Source organism: Pogona vitticeps, chromosome 13 (genome assembly GCF_051106095.1).
Source record: "Pogona vitticeps strain Pit_001003342236 chromosome 13, PviZW2.1, whole genome shotgun sequence".
NCBI classification, from domain to species: Eukaryota; Metazoa; Chordata; class Lepidosauria; order Squamata; family Agamidae; genus Pogona; species Pogona vitticeps.
The window spans coordinates 17,086,630-17,110,246 of NC_135795.1; the positions used below are offsets into that span (position 1 = coordinate 17,086,630).

Consider the following 23,617-nt stretch of genomic DNA (forward strand, 5'->3'; position numbering starts at 1 on the left):
GGGGTGGGAGGGAAGGCCTGCCGAAACATCATTGTCTTTAATTGCTTTTTGAAAATACCCAGCGAGGGGGCCGCGCGAATGTCCGGGGGAAGGTTGTTCCAGAGGCGAGGAGCCACCGCCGAGAAGGCCCGATTTCTTGTCTTCTCCTTCCGGGCCTCCCTCGGCGTTAGGCTCCTCAACCTCACCTCCTGGCTCGCGCGAGTGACACGGGTAGAACTTGGTGGTAGAAGGCGATTCTGTCCTCTGGAATTCTGGGGCTTATAGTTGGATGAGAGACTTAGGATTGTCTGCTGAGGAGCTTTAGTTGCCCTTGACACCACAACAGAGAATGCTGTGCATTTCATTAAACTACAGTGGTGCCTCGCTTGACGACGTTAATTTGTTCCAGCGAAATCGCTGTAGAGCGAAAACATCATCAAACGAAATTTAAAAAAAAAAAAACATTGAAACGCATTAAAAACCGGTTAATGCGTTCCAGTGGGTGAAATACCTAATCGTCCAGCGAAGATATTCCATACGGCAGCCATTTTTGGGTGCCTGTTAAGCGAAAAATACCTCCTAAAAACAGCAGGGAGCCATTTTGAGCAGCCGGCGGCCATTTTGAAAACCCGACAATCAGCTGTAGCGATCGTCGTAATGCAAAGAATCAGTTCCCGAAGCAGGGAACCGATCATCACAAAGTGAAAAAAAAACATTAAAACATCGTTTTGCGATCGCAATTGCGATTGCAAAAACATCGTCGTGATGCAGATTCGTCGTTGTATGGGGTAATTGTTAAGTGGGGCACAACTGTACAGATTCCAGGATCCTACTAGAGACAGCCAGGAAAGCAAAAGAAGAATCATGCTTCATGACCCAACCATGTAGTGGAGATGTACTTCTGATACATAGGATAGAGTTTAGAAAAGTGCCTTTTTTGCACTCCAACTGGTCCAATAAAGTAACCGTTCGAAACCATTGGATTCCCTTAGACATAGTATCATAGAATAATTGATTGGGAAGGGAAGTATTAAGGCCATCGAGTCTGTTCAGTGTAGGAATCCAAATCAAACCAGATCTGAGAGATGGTTGCCCAGTTTTTTTTTTTCTTGAATGCCTCAAGCCCTGGAGGATTCACCACCTCCAAAGGTCCTGGGTTCCGTTGTTGTACTGCTCTCACAGTTAAGAAGGTTTTTTTATTTCTGTTATTCAGCCTAAATCTGGCTTCCTGTAGCTTCAGCCCATTATGACATGTCCTGCACTCTGGGACGATCGAGAACAGATCCTGCCCCTTTTCTATATGTCTGCCTTCCCTCATGCCAATGTTCCTAACCATTTTTCCTCCTCTTGCTTCGATGCTTATAACTCTTTCTTCTCTTTTCCCAGATGACCTTCACGACAGATACTCTTCGCTGCCTTCGTCGTCGTCTTCCCACCAGTCTGAGGGTCTGGAACTGGAGCAAGTCAACTCCATTTTTCGGAAATTCTCTCTGGAGAGGTATTTTGAAGCAAGCAGGGTGTTTGGTGCAGGCATACAGTGATGTCCTCTCAGCTGGTTTGTACAATCGGCAGCACTGGCTAATAAAACCTCTTCTTGGATGGCAGCCTTACAGGGAGAAGCTCACAATGTGGCCTCCGCTGTGGATAAAACAACCTGAGCATAGAAGACTAGGATGCAGGGGGAAGAGGAAGGACTGGTCCTTTCTCTCTCTCTCTCTCTCTCACACACACACACACACACATACTTCCCCCCCCCTCTGTGGGGAGGCTGCTTGTGTTTTGTAAAGGGGCGTTTAAATTGGGGTGGGCCACCCCAGGGGATTTGGGAGCCAAATTTGGTGGGGTCCATCCACCCAAGCTGTGTTGGGCCTGGAAATGACCATTTTGGGCCATGTGTGTATGCACACGCAGAGACGAAATTACACACATGTATATCTGTATGGCTGAAAATGGCCAACACACACACACACACACACACACACACACACACACACACACACACACACACAGAGAGAGAGAGAGAGAGAGAGAGAGAGAGAGAGAGAGAGAATGAGAGAGAGACTAGCTAGCTAGAGACTTCCAGTTTAATTTTTTAAATGTTAGGGGAACTTAGGGGGTCTTCCTGAGTACTTAGTGCAAAGTGTAAGCTGCCCAGAGACCTTTGGGTAGTGTGGGTGGCATATAAATTAAATAAATATATTAAATAAATAAAGATCCTGGAAATATTAAACAATGGTAATATCTATCTATCTATCTATCTATCTATCTATCTATCTATCTATCTATCTATCTATCTATCTATCTATCTATCTATCTATCTATCTATCTATCTATCTATCTATCTATCTATCTATCTATCTATCTATCTATCTATCTATCTATCTATCCCTTCCTCTCTTCCGTCCCTTTTTTATGGGGGGTCTCCAAGTTGGCCCCAGAGGCCATAAAGATTCCTCTAGGAGGCCACAAGTGGCTTTAAGATATCCACCCCAATTTAAATACACAATCCTCTCTCAACTCCCTTCCCAGGAGCAGAGGCTAAGCCATGCAGGGCCAGTAAAATGCTCTGCTTTGCCTCTCTTCCTGGGACACAGGTGCTTGCCCCCCGCCTCTTTCCGTGGGGTTCAGGCGGAACGGCTACCCGCTACATCATGCCCAAGACATTAATCTTCTGTAGTTTGCGTCCTTGCGAGCTGAAACACATTGACATCTTCCCTTCTTTCGTTGGTTTATGACTAGAAGACAAATCTTTGGGTACATTAATAAATTATTCCTATTTGATTTGACTGATCAAATCAAATTAGCTGCTGCTCATAAATCTGCTCGTTCGGGACAAAGTCAAGTCTCCTGCGCTTTGGCGTGAAATGTAGTTTCTGAGAGAGAGAGAGAGAGAGGCTTTTAGACTGCAGTCTCAGAATGTTTTCTAAAAGGTTCTTTCGGTGCCTCCTTGAGCCCAGATTTCTGCCTTGAACCAGAGACTGCTGGAATTGTTTGGCACCTGATTCTGAAGAGTTGGGTTTTGATTTGCTTTTTTTTTTGCCCTCAAGTCCTTGTAAGAACAACGGGTTGTGTTGCTGCACAGTGTGCGGCCATGATCCCCTTCCTGGGAGCCCTGAGTTCTTCCCTTCACATGCCCGTGACTTGAGCGAGGAAAAGGAGAAGCTCATCTCTTTCTTCCCACTGATCCAGGCCATTCCGTCCCTCTGTGACCTCCGTCGGACGCCTGCACAACACGCCCCTTGCCGTTCAGCAAATCATCTTGAACGGAGACAGCCTGCGTTTGGAGATTGCCCTGCTTGGGGGAAACGCCAATGGGACCTTTGTCCACTCTGTCAAACGGAATTGCCCAGCCGAGAAAGCAGGCCTTCGCGAGGGACATCAGCTACTTATGGTGAGTATTCGGTGATGGGAAACAGGCTTGGGTGTCAGAGTATCTGACCCTAACCCTTTGGTGTGTGTTTTCTCTCTTACCTATGGGGTCTGGCCTTCTCTCATAGGAACAGAGGCCAACTGACTTGCACTGATTCAATCATGGATGCATCTGGCCCCGTATGGTCGGCTCTGACTGGCAGCAAGGGGTCTCCAGGCATCTCCAACCAAGCATTGGTCAGGGCTGACTCTGCTGAGCTTTCAGAGACAGTCCAGAGATGGTGGGAAGGATAGTTGGACCGTTTGCTGTTTAACCTGTCATGGCTGGCTATGGCCTCCCAAAATCTCACGGGAGGAAGACTCTCTCATGTCACTTCTCTAGTAACGTCTTCTGATGCTTTCCCTGCTAAGCCATAGTTTCATCTCCCCTCGTGGCATCAACACCTACATGGAGGATGCCCTATTAGTGGTGGGCAATGGGTTGCCCTCCAAGAGTTGTTGGACCTCGGTGGTGTAGGATGATGGGAGTGGAGGTCTCAAAAAGTCTTGATGACCACAGGTGACTCACGGGTCCCCTTCCATATGTCCCCTGAGGCTGTCATGTGACTCACAAATTCCTACTCACGTGAGCTGCTCAATGCTGTTGTGTTCATGACTACGAGGAAGCATGAATTTTGCAGAACCTCCTGTTAAGTTTATATTCCTGTTTGCAAAATATGCCTGCCGAGCAAGAGTGAGCCTGGAACATGGAGCCTTTCCCCGAGGTTAGGCTTTCCTCTTCTCTCTGTTGCTGAATGTATGAGACCGACAGGAATTCCCAAGCAGGGCTATCAATCCATCCATTACTGCCGTTTTATAATCAGGAGGCTGCAGGCAGCTCAGAGACAGGGGTGGGGGGTGGGGGGTGGGAAGAGAGAAGGAGAAAGACGGTCAATGAAATAGTTCCATCATTCTGATGGCAAAGGAGTAAGATAAGCCATTACTCCAAATGGATGGCAACTGCATCACTTAATAATTCCCAGCATGGAGGAGTGAATAGAGTGATGGACTAGGACTCTGGAGAACAGGGTTCGAATCCCTGCGCGGCCATGGGAACTCACTGAGGGCATGGAACTGGTAAAAACCACTTTTTTAAAAAGCTCACTTACCTTGAAAGCCCTGTTAAGGTCACTATAAGTCAGTTCCAACTGAATGGCACAGAACGAACACACACACACACACACACACACACACACCACTTAGTAAGTGGAAGCACTTCCTGAGAGAACGATGCTGTTTTCCCGTCTCTAGGTAGAAGGATGCATCCAAGGAGAAAATACCAGTGTTCCCCTGGACGCCTGCACAAAAGAAGAAGCTCACTGGATAATTCAGAGATGTACCGGACCAGTGACTCTGCACTGTAAATTAAACCAGGAGGGTAAATAACAGATACCTCATTGCAGACATTTAGACTAATGTGTAGATTTGCTTCTTCTTCTTCTTCCTCTTTTTAATGGGGACAGATCTGGCTAAAGAAATAGTAGGGGAACACTTCCCAAGTCCTCTAGCCCTCTCTTGCTTCTTCATTACTCCCTGTTTGTTTTCTCAATCGACAGCAAATACTGGGGAGGTTGATGTAACTGGTGGATATTTCCTCTCCACTCGAGGGCTGCACCCCAAGAGCAACACCTTGTAGCAATCAGACATTTGTTTAACGAGGGGGCTGGGTATTGTTCTTCCCCTGGACCAACTGGAGCCTTAAAAAGTTACTTTGGAAAAGAAATTAGTTACAATTACAGCTGAAATTACTTACTCTCCTAATTTTCTTAGGGCAATGCTTTACTTTCTTGTTTTTGGAAAGAAAGGAAAAATGTAACCAAAACAGTGATGACGTCCAACTTGGAGGGGGAAGAATAGGAGGGATAATACGGGTAGTTGTCAGCTCCTGGTTCTAATGGCAACACTATTCCTGCTTGTTAAAAAACAGTATCAAAGATTCAAGAGTGGCATAGCGCTCTGCCACTCTGGTGTGCTTCAGATTGGCTTGGAGAAAAAGCTAGACTAAGCAAGCCTTTGGATTTGACCCACTTTGGCTCTTCTTGTGTCCTTCAACCTCCTGGAAGGTCTCCTAAGCTTGTAGGTTTATGGAGCCCTCAAAGGAGTGAATGGACATTTGCATTTAGGGTTTCTCCAAGCGGTGCCCGTAATTACCACAACCTCCCTGCTCTTCAAGCCACTGCATCTTAAACACGTTTAAAGAGCTACTCTCATACAGATGTCTCCTCCAGGATCTGAACATTTTACCAATGGCAATATTGCAGGAAATCCTTTAATAATATCTCCAAAAAAAACAGTTTTAAACTCTATAGATGGAACCCATACAAGGGTCAGGCGAATTCAGAAAGGGCCTTTTCTTTCTTTTTTTCTTTCTTTCTTTCTCTCTCTCTCTCTCTCTCTCTCTCTCCCCTCTTTCCTGCCCCCTCTCCTTTCATGTTTTCAAACATAAAAATACGACCACTACTCTTGGCAGGAGGAAAAAGAGGGCTACGGATTGTGAAAGGTGCCAATTAGAGTTAATTACGAAATGAGTGAGCTGTACTTTATATACTAGGCAAAACTAAAAAGGAACAAGAAAAATCCCATGGCTCTTTAAAAAGCTGGAGTTAAGGGCTTGATTTTATTTTATTTTTGCCTATCCGTTCTTCCACCACAAAGAACAGAGCCCAAATGGGGTCATTTTACCTGTTCCTTGTGAGGAGTTCTCTCTCTTTTTAAAATGAAATAAATGCTTAACATCTGGTGGGTGATTTTCCCTGTGTGGTCTAGCTGCAAGATTCAGAGAGGGCAGCCTAATGAGCAACTCCACATCTCGAGAACTGAGCATACGTCTTGCATGTACAAGGTCTTAGGGTTTATCCCTGGCATCTCCAATTAAAAAAAAAATGTATTGGATAGCAAGCGATGGGCAGGAGAAACTCTTCTCTGTCTCAGACTTTGGAGAAGCGATTGCAGGCTAGAATAGACCAGACGGACCACATCGTCTGACCTGGTATACAGCTGCTTCGTGGGTTCTTAATGACTGAATAAGATTAACTCAAGAAGAAGCAAATATATATATATATATATACAGTGGTGCCTCGCATAATGATGTTAATTGGTTCCATTAAAAACATCGTTATCTGAAAACATCATTAAGCGAAACACCATTTCCCATAGGAATGCTTTGAAAACTGGTTAATCCGTTCCAATAGGAGCCTATTCAATACATTTCAATGGTGAAAAAAAATCACCAAAAATTCAAAAAGACTCAGAACGAAGCCAGATTACTTTAACGAAGGTTTTATTAGGTGCACTAACGATTCCAAGCATTTTAAACATTTTAAAAACATTTTAGAATATTTTTAAAATAGCGAAAACAGGGCTGTAAAAAAAAAAAAGTTAAGCGAAACAGGGGACCTAAAACTGTCATCGTTAAGTGAAGCAAGGTCCCAAACATCGTTATGCGAAAATCCCCCATAGGAAACATCGTTAGGTGAGGCGGCAAAATTTCCAGCAAAGGCCATTGTTATGCGAATTCATCGTTGAGCGAGGCACTCATTAAGCGAGGCACCACTGTGTGTGTGTATATATATAATTTATTTTTACCAAGGGTCAGAGTCCAGGTGGAAGTACGTGCTGAATGCAGTGTCTTCATAATGTGACTCACGAGAGAACCCCATTATCCACTACTGGGCTTTAGGGAGGAGGGGTTTGAAAAGCCAGTACCAAGAGTAGCTCTGGAGGACCATGTCAGAGTTGAGTCTAGAGCTGGAAACCAGGTGTCACCCTCAGAAGCAGAGGAGACGTTTGAAGGTGGGAGGTCATGTCATCTTGAGGGTTAGAATCAGGGAACAGCATCATCATTATCAATTACATACTATCAAGTCCGTTTTTACTTATAGCAACCCTTCCTTGAGGTATACAGTGCTCAGATGTGGTTCGCCATTCCCTTCTTCCTGGGGGGGCGTTTCTGGCACAATGCAGCTTGCCCAAGGCCATACAGGGTGTCTCTTCTTCCGGGAGACCCTGTGGGGAATCAAACTCCCAATATCTGCTCAAGCTTCCGAGCTGTCCAGCCAGTTCTGGTGGGTGGGTAAGTGGGTGGGTAGAATCAAGGCGAGCTAGTCCAAGCTGTAGAAGACCCATTGAATCAATGGGATTTTTTTTAAAAAAACAACTTGACTTAGCAATTGATTCAGTAGCTCTGTTCTAATTGGGGCCAGCAACTGGACTCAAGCCTAAGAGTTTATATTACACATGCAAAGAAATCTAACCAAATTATTAATTTTCAGTGAGACAGCAGTCATGACATACAAATGCAGCTTGGCAAGAACTCGTTTGTTGAAAAATTGCTCCCTTCCAACATGAGGATGAGATGAGGACTTTTTTCCCCCTATTGATATTTCCACCATTTGCACAAAATGTTCCTATGCAGAACTAGTGTCTTTTCCTTTTGTGCTGCAAAGCACTCTCTCTGACACGTGCACATACCGAGATGCAAGCAACCCATCCAAAGCTTCTCATTTTTTAAAAAAAACAACACAATGAAGCAATATTTGTCTTTGTTTAGCTGTATGGTTTCTGCAATTTATCCCACTTGTATTGAAAAAAAATATTCTTGAAAATGTAAAATGTACTTGTTGAGGTCGTCAGGGAAAAAAATCTCAGGATTTTTGCAGGAAAAGAGGACAAGTACTGTGGTTTCTTGATTGCACTGGTAAGGATTGATATCTATAAGTCTCCATGAGCTGGAGCTAGGAAAGGCTCTTCTTCCAGGATTGGGGTGACCCTCCGGAAAGTTAAGGCTAGGGAGAGGAGACAAAACTGGGCTACTCTGGGTTAATTGTCTGAGTCAGGGTAAGGGAACTTCCTGGTGTCTTGCAGTCAGCTGTGGCTTGGTTCTTCCCACCCTAGGGTATAGGAGGCTGCTGTCTGAAATTGAAAAAGGAATTATCACGTCCGGAGACTCTTTCTACATCCGCCTGAATCTGAGCATCTCCAGTCTGTTGGACTGCTGCTCCCTGTCAGTGAAATGCGACGAGATTGTGCACGTTCTTGACACCATGTACCAGGGGAAGTGCGAGTGGCTTTGTGCCAGAGTGGACCCTTTCACTGGCAAGGACGTGGAGATGGGTACCATCCCCAACTCAAGCAGGTGAGCCCAGGACACACCTCCAGGTCCACACCTGAGGCATGGGGAAACTACAAACAGGATGCATTTGATGCTAAGATCATCTTTGATTGGCCACCAAAAAAGGGACGTTTCAGAATGTGTGGACCTAAAAGTTGTACTTTTCTTGCATGAGTGTCCATGGGAGTCTTCTCAACTCCTGGAGTTTGCGGGTCAGCTTGTTTTATTTGGTGAGTACTACCCAAGAGCTAAGGACTGGATGCCTTTGAAGGTGGATTGATCCCTGAGTCCTCTTTCCAACATCAACATGCTTTCTGATCTAGTGCAGGGGTTGGGGGGGGCTACCAATAAACATCTGCTGTGGTCCTCGGCTGCCCTGATGGCACAGCGGGATTCCGGGAACTTGCTCCCTATAGTCTGAGGCAGGGTCAAATCACATCATCAGCTGCAGCGGCCACTGGGCAGAGAGACGCAGCCTCCTTTTGGTGGCAGATCCTGTAGGGCAGCAGGAGGACATTGGAGGGTGTCGGCAGTGTCAGTGTCAAATGGCCTGCCATGGGCCATACAATATACCCTCACTGTTCCCCTGTGGTGCATTGGAAGATGCCAGCCCATTGCCAGTCTGCTCAGCTTTGAAACCTAGAATGGTGATGGGTACCATCTGGCAGCTGGGGCCGGTGGCTTCACTTTTTCGGAAATGGCTAATCCACTCCAGATGACCTCCACCGGAGCTGTCTGTGACACCGGTTGCCTAGATAGACGTGTGTTCAGCACCATGGATAGTTCCTTTAAAGTTAAGGCTACAGTCCAGAGTGGATCCACTGCTCTCGTGAAATTGAAGTCGTCAGCCTCCCCTGCCATCTTGGGGTTTTTTTTCCCCCACCAAAAGAGAGGCTGCAAGCAACAGGAGGCAGGGGCTGTGTTGGTGTTCTTTTACTTCCCCATCCATTTCCCCCACCCCACCCCCAAGGATGCCTTGGACATATCACTGGGGAAAATCAAGAGCCTTTCTGCGACCAGCCAGGTCATCTTCAGAACCCTGGAATGATGACAAAGCCTGGGGAGCACGTTCAGCTAGAGCTTAGCAAGAGCATCATTTCTGAAACTATAGTTTGGGGGGGGAGGGAACGGGAGATGTTTCCCAGGCTGGTGTTTTCGACAGAGGTAAAAGAGGAGCGATCGGCATATATGCTCTGAGTGGCAATCCTTTTTCCCAGCTCAGCTCTCCAAGGAAGGAGGGAAACAGACTGCCTCCAGACTAAACAGCTAGGAAACGATGATGTGCGATCAAGATTTTCTCCCTTTAGGTGCAGTCTTTCATTCCACTTTGTTTCCTTGATTGACTCCACCGTTAATGCCTGGAGTCGTACACATTTCCACGTCGTCTCTTTGCAGAGCCCAACAGCTCCTCCTGGTGAAGCTGCAGCGGCTGATGAATCGAGGCACTAGGGATGAAATGGAGAGTTCCTACGGTACACTCCGAACATCCCGGGTAAGAAGCTTTTCCCCCATCCGTGGGCACTGATGAAGCACTGAGTCCCTTTCCCCCACCTTTTCCCCCACCCTCCGACCTCTTCATCACACTCTCCATAAATCCACTTTCCCCGTCCCCATTACGAGGCTAGCGTTTCTCTGAACGCCGCTGCAGTTTCTGCTGATGACCCTCAGCTGCTCTTACAACCACCAGCCCATATGCTGGTTAGATTTCGTGGGGAAGGCTGCTTTTCATTCTGATATATATGTAGCAGCTTAGTAATGCCTTTGCTGCCCCCGCCTGCAGTCTATTGGGTTCAGTCTTCTTCTTCCCATACGAGCCAGCCAGACCTCTCTGCGGAGGTCTTTAATCCAGGCATCAAAGTCACCTCTCCAGCTTTTCTCGGAGGCCTCTTGCTTCAACGTACGGAGGTTTCATTGAGACCCGGGGGTGGGGAGGGAGTTTGTGAGTTTTTTCTGATGCCAAGATCTCTTTGGTCTGTATGTCACAGGAACATAAGCAGCAGCCTTATCCCTAAGGTGCAATCAGATGGAGAAATTGCTCGTGCTTGTGGTACAGTCCGGTGCGAGCTATTTCCTGGCTTACACGATATTGCAAACCAGCTTGACCCTGCTTCATGCCCCAGGTGGATCTTTATGGCCCTGTGGCATGGCTACTCTTTTTTTGGGGGGGGGGGCTGGGCTGGAGTGATTCCTGTAGGGATGAGAAGGGTTGTTTTACAGAAGATCTCTCTTAATGACGGAATCCTTTACACCAAGATCAGTTGTCATCCTTGATCAAAGTCTGATCACACCCTTAGTCAGACTCTTGGTCCCTATAATTCAGTATTGTCAGCTCTGAGTGGCCGTAGATCCCTCCCCTCAGGATTTGAGGCAGGAATCGTTCCTAGCCACACCTAGAAATCCCCCCATATCCCCTGACGGTCTTCTGTTGAAGGTCCAACCTTGCTTCTCTTCCAAAATCAAGCACAATGAATGTGGCCGAGTGGCAAAGAGACTGAATGACGAAGGCCTTGGATTTGATCACTTGCATCTACAGTTTAACAAATAAAGAATCGTTTGGCTGCTGGTGGGAAGACCCAGTTTCCAACTGGATAGCAATTGCTTAGTCCAACCAGTAGATGGTTGTCAGGCTAGATGGAACAATACAGTGGTGCCCCGCATGATGACGATAATCCGTTCTCGGAAAATCGCTGTTAAGCGAAATCGTCGTCATGCGAAAAGCCTTTCCCCATTGGAATGCATTGAAACTCGTTTAATGCATTCCAATGGGGAAATTACCTCGTCGTCCAGTGAAGATAGCCTATAGTGGAAGCCATTTTCCGAGCACCAATCAGCTGTTAAAATGACTGCCCTGTGAAGCATGGGTCCGGAAAAGACAGGGCAGCCATTTTGCAAAGCTGGAAAAATAGTTGTCTTGTGAACAAACGGTTCGTAAAGCACGGACCTAATCGATGTTCGGCAGTATTTCTCCATAGGAACTACTGTTCTGCGAATCGCTATAGCGATCGCAAAAAGTCACCATCCTGCGGATTCGTCGTACAGCGGGGTTGTCATCTAGTGAGGTACCACTGTAGTCTTGAATAAGGCACCATCCTGTGTCCTCCAGTCTCTTTCTTGATTGTACGTCTTTGCTTGGATCTGGCCCTCCAGATGTTGATTGGGACTGCCTTTCACCTCATTGCTCACCACAGGCTTTGCTGGTGACAGATGTCAGAAGCTGCAGCCTGGGAACATCTGGAGTGCAGCCAGGTGCACAGCTACCTCACTCTTCTTCCAAAAAATGTGTTCAGCGTATTCACATGCTTCCTCCCTCAATCCTTTCTTTTTTCCTGATACAATTCCTGCCAGAACACTCTGCAGCCTGAAGAGAGCACGCCACCAAGCGACTCCAAAGCTAGCCCTCGTCTCTCCCGAGCCAGTTTCCTTTTGGGCCAGATCCTCCAGGTAGGTCTTGCAAAAGGAGTGTGGTTTGTGGCTGCCTTTTTGCTGTGTTAGGTGCAGCTCCTGACTCATTTTGCAACTCCCGTTTCCCCATCTGTGCAGGCTTGCAGGGGCTCACCAGAGCTGTCGCCGCTCTTCTGAGAAAGCACTGAGATCAGCTTGTGTTTAGAACAATAGTAATAATAATAATAATACCACCAGTGGCTGATTATCTCTGTTGCTAAGAACTAATGACTTTTCAACGCAATGCAACAGCTTTACACCCTTGGACCATTTTTCTCGTCACCTATCACAATTCAGCAACTTTGGATAGCCCAGGAATGAATTTTTCACCTCTTGTGGGCCACAAGAAATCAACGTATCGGACATTTTTTATATTGTAAAGAACTTCAGATTCCATTTTTAATGGATTTTGGGGGGAACAGGGGGGTTTCCACTTTGGTTGTGTGGTTTTTTTCAAAAGACACTCCTGAAGTCTCCTGGGAGTGGAAAAAGACATAACTTTGCAGCTTTCATTGGGAGCAGCTATCTGAAGGCTTCAAGGAAAGGGTCTCAGGCGGGGGGAAGCCCTTTGGCTGCTTTCTTTAACATGTTAGCAGAATCACTGGCTGATCTATCAACTGGTGAGTTTCGATGCCACCCACCGCAGGCAGAGAGGGTGGTATTGCGTTCACTAACTCAGCAGAGGCTGTGGGAGTCCCACCTGGACCTTAAATGACTGTTGCCTCTGTCCAGGCTCCTTGAGACAAACATTTCCTCTCTACCTTTGCCCCATCCTCTGGGGCTGTGTGCCTGCTCTGCCTCCTTTTTGCCCTGGACTCTTGGCTTCTTTGCTTTCTGGATCCTGCAGGCACTCCTTATTCTCATTCTCTGTTCCCCATGTTGGCTTGATCGTGATGATCAGATCGGATTGGGCAAAGTTGCCGCCTTGAGTTATCAAAAGGGGAAGGGGAAAAAATGGAGCGAGCTCTTCCAGGGGTGAAAGAACATGACTGGTTATTGCGTCTTGCCTGGTCTTCTCTTGGGTGCTTTGATTGGTTGAGCTGACCAGGAGCAGATCGCAAAATCCGAGGCAAGCTGAAGGTCAGGCCCGTGTAAGGGAAGCCCTCTCAGGGAAAGGACCGGGTGGCTAAGGCCGACTTAGGATGCCCTCCGAGCAAATCACGCGGGCCAGTTCAAAGGCCTCCGGTCTCAAAGCTCACCTTGACAAGGGCGTCGGTCTCTTCGAAGTTTGTCAGCAGGTCTGAAAACAAGTACAAGCGCATGAACAGCAACGAGCGGGTCCGCATCGTCACGTCGAAAGACACCCATGGCAAGACGGAGGTGCAGCCGGTGACGAAGGCGCTGCTGGACAGATTTGAAGGTACCAAAGGAGCCGTTGCAAGCTCAACTTTGAAAGTATGTAAGGAAAGCAGTCTCTGGAAATAAGTCATTGTAAGCGCTACCCACGTGGCACTGGGTGTGCAATTTCCCAGAGCAGTAACACAATGGAACACAATGACTCCTACGCTCTTTCAGGCCAGTGTGCATCTTCCTGCAGATGCTGAAGGCTGCCATGAGTGCAGAACAGGTTCCTCTGCCTGGAATCAAGAGACAAGGCAAATGTGGCAGCCATAGCCTTGCCTTTGGGGGGAGGGTGCTACTAAGAAGACCATGGATCATGTCCCCACCAAATGCCCCTTTCCTGGTGGTGGAACACAAAGCCAGGATGGATGGACACATTCACAAGATTCAGAGGTTTGATCTTTAGGAGATCTTTCCTATATCTTGGTCCCAAGCCAAATAATAGCCAGAGCTTTGACATGGGCCGGAGTTGACTCTGCAGTTTTACCCAGTTCTTACGTTACACCATTTTCGATGACAGGTGGTGGAGGTGGCAAGCCATCATTAGAAACTTCAGAAGGCCATTGACAGTGAATTCACTTTAGCCTTAGAGATATGTGTATTCCAGGCACGCTGTCATTTTTCATGAACATGGTCTCCACCATGCCTTTATTTGATGGGTGCAAATCTCTCTGGTGTCTCCATAGATCCCACATTGGGTTTCTCGAAGTTCTACCTTGAATGCATTTCTTGAATGTCACTGCTCCTGTCTTTCCTTCCCAGAGTTTGACTCACTGCCCGAGATCCATAAGAGTTTCGACTTAGTCCCATATAGCTCAGTCCGGCGTATCTCCTGTGAATGGCGGCGCCCCGTCCTCTTCTGCCCCACGATGCTCTCCAAGACGTTGATTCAGAAACTTCTCAACTCTGGAGGAGCCCTGGAATTCAATTTATGCAAACCAGGTAATCTCACTAAGCGGAGCTACAAAGCCAGGCTGTCCCATTCTAGCACAACTGGATTTCTTTGAAGAAAAGAATGGGGGGAAAGCCAGAGTTTATAGATACATTTAGTTAAATATGTAATAAAACCATATAAACTTGCCCCACTGTAAAACATGGCCAGTGGGAGATTCTTCCAAGCTGTGGTCAAGGAAAATTCACTCATCGGTTGGTTAATTTTCTGTACAGGCTAGACTAGATGATCTTGAGATTCCCTCCAACACTGCACTTCTGTAACACTATGGTTTACTTTTAAATGCCAGTTGAATGGAATCTCCAACCTCTTTCGATCGCCTACTGGCCGGTCTTTCTCACCTTGGGATGAATCCTCACTCCCCTTGTAATAATACAATCTTTCGTGTGTTTTCAGTGGGTCTTACTCCCTCCACCAGTGTGTTTGGTATCCTGTCCTTGATACTTGGCTTCCGAGCATATTTACTGTCGGGATGTTACGGCCCATTGCGAAAGCCGGACAATGAAATGTAACAACAGGAAAAAAATCTGCTTTCTCAAAATACGGCGTTGAGGAATGCTGTGTACAGATACCACAGGCTGCCAGAAATTCAAATAAATTGCTTCTTGATTAAAGCAAATTGCTCTTCTTACATACCGGCCCATAGTGCTTAAAGCACTCTCTGTGCGGTTTACAATTAAATTATTCAGGCTACATGTTATTAAATCAAGACTTGAGTAAACTGAGGGCTAAGGAAGAAACTGAGGGAAAGAGAACAGTGCTTGGGAAAAATGAGACGGCCGTAGGAAAGGCCGAAAGACCCGACATGAGATGGATTGACTCAGTCAAGGAAGCCACAACTTTTTCTTGCAGGGCTGTCAGCGGGAGGACCCTTTTGGAGAGCATTCGTTCGCAGGGTAGACGTAGGGTGGGAATGACTCGACCTCACATCACAAGGTGCTCTGAACATGGCGGGACTTTTGTCTGAGTAAACTTGCCGAAGGTTGCCGTGTCATTGTGGCTGCTGGTGCACCACTGGCGAAGGTGACCAAGTCAGGGGAGATCAGTAGCCTGTCAATGGACTTCTCTCCGTGTGGACTGACAGGACACCGTGCGCGACTGATGGCTCCAAGCAAGTGACCTGGGCTTGGCCTTCTCTTCCTGCCTTCTTTGCAAAACAACCCAAAATTGTCTGGGCAGTTCCTGAAGCTGCCGGAGGACAGAAGGCTGGACGAGATATACATTCGGTCTGATCCAGACCGTGATCCAGTGCCTCCGCCTCTTCTCTATGCATCGCCCGTTGTTAGACGTCGCAACCCGTACACACTACGTTGTCAAAACGCCGTCTCTCAGAAGAGCTTGACGGGGCAACACGGGCTAGCAATTACTGAGATGTCAGTTATTCTCCCGTCCTGGCGCTTCATAAGTTGTTTCTTGAAATAGGTCATGCTCAAGTTCACCAGATTTAACTAGCTTGAGGATAAACACGCTGCCAGCTCTATTCGGTGCCAGCGAAAGCCCCAGGCTTGCAGATCTGAGGATAATAACTATAGCAATCATTTCTTCTGCACCTTTTAAGTGCGGCTTCTTATGCCTCCCGCTCAGTCCCGTCCCCACCTCCACTGACAGCCTTCTTGGGGTGTCCGAAGCTACAGCTTGCAATCAGTTTCCCCACGAATAAAACAGAGTCGCTGCCCAAGAAGCGCGTCTCATGCTGCGGAAGAGTGCAAGAGCTGAAATACTTCTTTTGGGTCTGGAGAAGCTTTTGAACTTTGCCAGCTCCTGCCCCACAGGGTGGTTGACTGGTGGAAACACAAAACTGGAGGCAGACGGATTCACCTGGGCAGGATGGGGATGCCACACAGCCTGTCTTTCGTCTTGGATGCCTGCCTTCCGTGACATCGCCATCCTTCTTAAGCAAATATTACTTGTGTTATTTCAACACCATTACTTTGGCTGTTCTGTGCACCATCTTAAAGATGGCGGCAGACATGTCTTGCCTAGGCCATACATCCCATAAATTGTAGCAGGAATCTGCTGTCTTCCAGTTTCCTCTCTGTCAGAGAATAAGGGTTTTCAAGCATTACCAGGTCCAAACGGTGCCAGGAATAAACCTGTTTTCTGTCTTAGAATCATGGAATCATGGAATGATGGAGTTGGAAGGGGCCTATAAGGCCATTGAGTCCAACCTGCTGCTCAAAGCAGGAATCCAGATCAAAGCAGATCTGATGGTTGTCCCGTTTTCTCTTGAATGCCCCCAGTATTGGAGCAGTCATTACCTCCCAAGGTAATTGGTTCCATTGTCATACTGCTCTAACAGTTGAGAAGTTTCTCCTGATATTCAGCCTGAATCTGGCTTCCTATCCCTTGAGCCCACTGTGACATGTCCTGCACTCTGAGATGATCGAGAACAGATCCTACCCTTCCACTTTTCCAGCATTTGAAAAGTGCAGTCCTGGCTGCTTTTATTTGGTGCATGTTCTTCAAAAGATGGCTGGAGATGTTCCTAGGTTATAGAGCATCCATGAGTGTGAACCTTTTATTCTTCGTCTACTTTTCCAGATATTATAACAAAGGAAGAATTCGCGAGGAGGCGCCTGACAGAGACAATCATATATTCCAGAGAAAGGAATCCACACACCTACGAATGTATTTTCCCTGCAAACGTTGAGGCAGTCTCAGCCAAGGTATTCGAGATTGCTTTATATCATGAGGCAAGGCAGTGCAATCTGCTTTCTGAAAAATGGCCAAATCTTTCCTTGTGTCTGTCTGTCTCCCTTGAATAGGGAGCAGTTCCGAAGTAGTCCTCTTGGTGCCACTTCCTTTGGGTTGCAGAGAGTGAAAAATGTACCAAAACCTTCCTACTTTTCCCAAAAAAAGAACCCAGCAAAGATTAATTCCAACTAATCTACTGCATTTTGCCAGTGAGGTTTCTCTCCCCCCCCCCCCACTAATGTAATCTGTTGGGACATAAAATATCCCACCCTGTTTTCTATTAAGCCACAGTGCCCGGAATCAGAAGTAGAGTACTCAAGTTGTCCATTCAAGAGGGATGCTGGAGTTCTCAAGAGGTTAAGCAAATATAAAACCTACCAAACCTTGTCCATGCCTAACCCTAATTTTTTGCTATTCCTAAATGCACTGGGATCATCTTAGATCATCTTACATCTGCAGAGCTGGAAGGGACCTGATGCATCATTGAGTCTAGCCCCTCTCAAGGAGACCCACTGGGGGAATCAAACTCTCGGTCTCTGGTTCCACAGCCAGTGACCTAAACCACTGAGCAATCCAGCTGGTTTCCATGGGGGTCAGAAAATATCCCATAAGTTAAAAGTTTTTATTTTTTTAAAAAAAGCAACCACCCTACCTGGAGGAGGGATAAATTTGCAAATAAAGATGGAGAGGACATAAACATGCATTTGTATTTCCACAGATTTCAGGGTTCCTAGTGATATTGTCTCTCTTCTGTGTGGATCGGATCATTCTGGCTCCATACGGAGCCACCTTTATGGAAGATGTTCATTGCCCGTCCCTTCCCTTCATCTGCCTTTTCTCATGGAAAGGCCAAGCTCTCTTCTGCCATCTTTCATGGCTCTGTGAGATGACCCTCCAGTTTTAATCTTTGCTCTGCCGTTTCGCGCCCTTGATTCTTTCTGCTCGCAGCGAGAGGAGATGGCAATCCATTGGGGTCTTTGTATCTGTATCTATAAAGAGGTTTTGCCTGAGCTTTTAGGAAGAGACAGTGATGTTCAGAACAAAGATGGTAATGTCAAGCCCAAACAGATGGCATCAAATACAGAATGCTTGTTATGCAGCAGAGAAAAGACAAGTATAAGGATTTTTTCCCCCTTTGAGAAGTAATTACAGAACATGGTGCATTTGAACAAACAAAGTTCAATTATGTGCTTATGTTTAGTACATGCTACCTTCATTTTGGCATAATCCCTGTCTTTAGATCAGTTAATTCCCTTTTGAAAAGGGGGCCTTGATTCTGAATTAACAAACTAAATGTAGAAGGCAGGAAAAGAATGGATTTGCGTAATTGACTTTGAATCAGGTTTGGCGTCTCCGGACCTGGAATGCATTATTGATATTGGTGCCCTCGAAGTGCATCAGTAAACCACGGTGGAATGCAGGCATGGGCGGGCTTTTACTAGAGCCATTGGCTATTTCCTTCCATTCTGCAAGGAAGATTTGTGAATAGGCCCTGCCTGTGTGAGTTGAGGCAAGTCAACGATCTTGTACCATATAATTATCTAATGTCCCCACCCCCTTCCACTGCGCTGAAGCTAAAGCATCTGGCCCAGATGTTCTGGGAATGATGGGAGAGGTTCTGCCTCTCTTAATCTGTATTAATTCATTCTGAATGAAAAGGTTTCAGTGAAAGTACTGATCGTTCGTTTGGGTGGTTCGGACTTTTAAGACGTTGGTTCTGTATAGGCTGTGTTGTTTGTACAATTCGGTAAACAGAATCGTACAGTAGCCTACGGATTTTGTGCTCTGTAATGATCTGAGAATGACAGTCAGCAAAGCTAAACTAGAATTGATCAGCCTTTTTTTAACAACCTACTATCCTTCAGTTGCATTGAACAAGAACGCACACTAATATAAGCACTGGCACAAGTTAAAAAAAAGGTAGAAAGATGTAATAATATCTGATTGAAATGAAAGTTAATGGTTTATGCCAGAGAACCAATAAAGTCAATGTGATCTAGTGGATAGAGTGACAAATTACAGCTCAGCAAACCTGGGTTCAAATCCCTGCTCAGTTGTGGAAAGTAACTCTGCAGAACAGAGCTGGTAAAAGCCAATCCTTAGATCTCTTGCGTACCTTGAAAACTCTGTTACAGTCATTGGAGGAAGCACGTAACACAGAGAGAACTGATAGCCCTCCAGAACCTGATCCTTGAGATATTGGACTACAGTTCCCATCATTCTTTACCCTTGGCCATGCTGGGTGGGGCTGATTGGAACTGAGCTTCTGAAGAGCCACCTTGGCTTCCATCAAGGGCCTTGAAGAACAGGTGAGCTTGAAGGAGACTTTGGATAGCCATGTGAAGGGTCTCACCGTGAAGGAGAAGCAACAGAAGGCAGGAGGAATCACGGAAGACAGCAGGAGGACCACAGAGCTGTAAAGAAGTAGTAAGAGGCAAAAAAAAAAAATGTCATGGGGTGCCAAGAGAAATGGGATGAAAAGAGCAAGACCTTGGGGAACTTAAAGACGAAGGCTACCAATGTGTCTTTGCTTGTCATGTAAAGCTCTTTTATCAGGTGTGCAATCAGTAGACATGATCCAGCTGATTGTGCTGGAGATTGTACACTTACAAATGTCAAGATCTGCTTACCAAAGTCCCTTCCCCTCACTTTGTGTTTACAGAACAAACACTGCCTGCTTGAAGTTGGAATCGGCTGCGCAAAGGATTTAATCAAGGCCAAGATATACCCTATTGTTCTCTTTATTAGAGTTTCAGAAAAGAATATCAAGAGGTTCAGGTAACGCTGAATGCTTCGGTTAATTTCATTGGATATTACTAGACTGATGTTGCTGAGAAGAGGGGCGAAGACAGGCCATTTCCTCCCTCTTTGGGCAGCAGCGCTTTCGCTCCGGGAAGTATAACTTTCCTCCTTCCCCTTTTTTGGAGCATCTGACCTGATGACAGTAACCAGAAAGTACAAAAATACAGGAGAAAACATTAGCCACGGGCAACGCGAACCCTCAAGCCTGTCAGCTCCTGAGTTGCTCTGAAAAGAAACCAGAGCACCTCCTTTCTACATCCAATCTGTTTATAGGGTTTTTTTTTAAATTGATTTGCCTCTTTTCCGTCGCTAGGGCTCGCCAAGTGAATTACTCTGTGATTAAAAATTAATCTGTGTTTTAATAGATTCTTTAAAAGACAGAGGAACATATTCTCTCAAATGCAGATTTCAAAAATTCTCTAAATTTCCATTTGAAAACCAATCTTAATAGGGGGGGAAAAAACTTCGGAACAATATTGTTTTGGCTGTCTGTCGGGAACTCAGATGAGATTGAACTTGGCCTGTTTTCCCTTTTGAGAGCATCCCATAGTCAAGAGGCTGCTCCAGGAGTTGGCAAGACCTGCACAGAATCTCCAGTGATGACCTCAGATACTCCAAGCCCTTTGGGGCTTTGTAGAGAAAAAACCAGCACCTCCCTTTCCTGACTGTCCTCAAAATATTTTTATTTTCTCTGAAACTTTTATTTCCTTTTACTCGTTACACGTCCAACTTCTGTTTCCTCTTTGTTTTGTTGTTTCGGTGTGTGTTTTTTTATTTCCACTCAATATTTTCTTCTGCCCTCCCTTTTCATTTTCCTAGCCTTTTTAAAAAAAACACTCCTTTTTCTTAAATACCCTCTCCTTAGTTGCAGGATTTAGTTTTGATCAAAGATTCCTGTAGAAAAGGAAACTTTTTATCCCCAGCCTTAGCTGTGGAATAGAATGCCATGATCACATCTTATCCCCCAAACCCACGATCATCACGCCTAAAACGCTATCCTGTAACGCTCTTTTATTGGTGTAAATTAGAAAGGGACCTTCAGATTAGAGTTTCAGAGAACAAATGGGAAACCAGATAGAAGATGACAGTGAAAAGTAGCTTAAATGTAAATTTAATAGAAAATCAATAGAAAATTATTACTTAGCAGTGTTATATCCCACCGAGGAACAGAAATATGTCTCACTTATCTGAAAGTAAATGGAGGGTGATCATAAACATATTGGGCGAACATGTCCAGTTATGCCATGTGTTAGGTAACAAATATTTTTAATGATCAACACATTGTTATTTACTGAACTTGCATTAGACAGCCACCTGCGTTACATATGTCTTGTTTTGGCCTCCTTTGACAATGCAGGAAACTGCTGCCGAAACCAGAGATCGAGGATGAGTTATTACCGATGTGTCGCCAGAGTGAGAAAGAACTCGAAAGTTTGCCCTGCCTTTACGCTTCCATGGGTGTGGACACCTGGAGCACCGTTGAGGACCTGCTCCGGATGATCAAGGAAAAGGTTTGGGAAGAACAACAGAAAATGATTTGGATTGAGGAGGACCGGTTGTGAAACACAAATCTCATTGGCGTGGCATGGATGCTGTTTGGTAACCTAACAAAGCTGTGCTCGGGATTTTTGGAAATCCCGAATGTAGAGCACACCATCCTTCTTCCATCTTCTTCCAACTGGGAGAAGATTGAGAGTAAGAGAAAACAAAACACATGCGACGGTTCAGCGTTGAGTACCCCAGATGGTCCTTTTGGCTGTTCTTGCCAAATACGTTTGCATCTGTACCACAGGCATCCATCCGTTTTGGAGCAACAGCCGTTGCTAGCCAGGACCCTTAAAGAGATATCTGAAAAATAAACCTGTTATTGGGGTTCTCAAAATAGGAGGTGAAAAGTCACATCCCTACTACCATCACGTTCACTCAGGAAGACACAGACTCCCTGCAATTGGGGGCCAAACTATCCAAGATGTCAGCTTTGCAATTAGGAGGTGAAGAAACATTATTTTTCCGTGGATGAATTCCTTCAAGGTTGCCTTGCCAAAAACTGAACAGGCAAAGGAGGTCCATCAAGAGGACTGATCATGGTGCAGAGGCAAGGGAACGTGCCAGTTGCAGAGCTACAGAAGCCCTGTAATAGAATAAGCGAATGTCTTTCTACTCTCAAGATACTCCACTTCTACATTATAACTGTATCGTATAATCTAACCTATAATCACTCTGTAGAAGTGGATGGAACTTGATGGCAAAGGAGGTTACACTGGGACCTGGAAGAATGTATTGTACTGGCGAGGTTTCAGCCCATTCGATGGGAAACTGAAACTTAGACCCTCTCTTCACTACAAAATGTATATCAGTTGTCAGTTTGTATGCCAGATTGTCGAGGCTTCCACCAAAAAGTCTTTTAGAAATGGGCAAAGAAATATCGGTTGGCGATTCCTACCCCGTATCCTTTCCCCCCACAAGGCATTACAACTTTCCAAGTTCCTTCAAGATTAGGAATGACTTCTTCATACCGCTGTGTTGATTATTCTGCTGTTCAGAGCTTTCAAGGTGAAGGTCGCCCTCTTTGGAGGCTGGAAATATTTCTTGAAAAAAGTATCTCAGTGTGCAAAGGCACACCTTTCCCCAACCTCTGAGCCTTGTTCAGCAACATTGAGTGCTTCTAGAAACAAGAGCCACAGAATCAAAAAGCACTGCCCCACTTTTTTTTTATCTTCTTTCTTTCCTTAATGGATTTTCCATAGTAAGGAAGAATACAAAAGTATTTGTATAAGAATACAGAAGTAATTGTATCAAGAATACAGAAGTAACTGTATCAAGAAAATGAAAGCTGGCTGGAAATTGAGGAGGATATTGATTAGATCCCTCACAAGCTTCAGTGACTTGGGCATTCTGGTGTTACCCTGCAAGTACGGTCTCGAGGAGCCCCTGGTTCACTATGGGTACCCATGCTGCTGTTCTTGCACTGCTTTCCAAACCAGGAGCAATCGCTTTCTCCTCTGAATTTGTGGAAGACAAGATTCCTAAACCATGAGGGATCACACCGTGCTCTCCTTCCACCTTCTAGCCCATCAGCAACAGCCAATCCTTGCTAAGGACCACAGAGCCTGCAGGCCATTCAGATGGAAAGTTGCATGATGTCTCCCTGGAATGGGAGATGGCGTTTCAGCACTCCAGAAAACGTTCATTGAAAAATGTGATGTCATTTTGCCTGAACCCACTGATCAAATTGGCTCACCCCTGCAGAGTAGAGGTGCCCTCTTCACAACTTCGGCTCTTTGCAGTCCACGACTGCCTGGCACGTCCCTGTGCCCATGCACCTCAGTGGGGCATGTATGGGACTAAAATAAATCGAGGTTGTACAGCTGGACGTGGCAGATTGTGCCCTATGTCTGCGGCAGCCGTGCAACCTGCATTTGTATCCAACCCTTTGAAGGATACAGATTGCCCGAGGCTCTAGAGCTGGCAGATAGAACTATTCCCCCACTTTAAAATATTAAATTCAGTGGTGAGGTTTCCCCATGTGCCCCTAACAAACTGCCTTGTCACTTGACATATTTTCTTCTATAAAAACATTTATGAGCACATAAAAATAACAGGCTTCCTCTGTTTTTTCTTCCTCATCCTCTTCCTCCTAGATAGCGACATACAACTCCTGGGAATTGTATGTCTTTCAGCTGGTTGCAGCAGGGTGTAACTCAGGAGAAAGGGAAGAGGGATAATTGGGTTGTGTCTTGGAAGGTTACAGGTAAATCGGTGTGTGGCACATGTGGATCTGTGCATGCGTGTGCATGTCAAGTCCGAAAGGTGAACAGCGTTTTGTGGGTTTTGGCTGGAATTCAGTGTCTGTGGTGAAAGAAAGGGGGAAAAATAAATAAACAGCATTT

The 23,617-nt window shown here is 45.9% G+C and overlaps 1 protein-coding gene across 2 annotated transcripts in view; it reads left to right on the forward strand.

Moving 5' to 3' along the window:
* The window catches only part of CARD11 (caspase recruitment domain family member 11), a 62,504-nt gene extending 39,178 nt beyond the window's left edge, over positions 1–23,326 (forward strand). For both annotated transcript variants that reach the window (XM_078381277.1, XM_072982413.2), the window contains exons 14-24: positions 1,366–1,477; positions 3,169–3,370; positions 4,639–4,765; positions 8,281–8,521; positions 9,893–9,989; positions 11,843–11,938; positions 13,166–13,298; positions 14,042–14,221; positions 16,773–16,897; positions 19,588–19,703; positions 21,085–23,326. In XM_078381277.1, the coding sequence (XP_078237403.1) occupies positions 1,366–1,477; positions 3,169–3,370; positions 4,639–4,765; positions 8,281–8,521; positions 9,893–9,989; positions 11,843–11,938; positions 13,166–13,298; positions 14,042–14,221; positions 16,773–16,897; positions 19,588–19,703; positions 21,085–21,289 (1,634 nt within the window). In that variant the 3' untranslated portion in view covers positions 21,290–23,326. The remainder of the gene's footprint in view (positions 1–1,365; positions 1,478–3,168; positions 3,371–4,638; positions 4,766–8,280; positions 8,522–9,892; positions 9,990–11,842; positions 11,939–13,165; positions 13,299–14,041; positions 14,222–16,772; positions 16,898–19,587; positions 19,704–21,084) is intronic.
* The last annotated feature ends 291 nt before the right edge of the window (positions 23,327–23,617 follow it).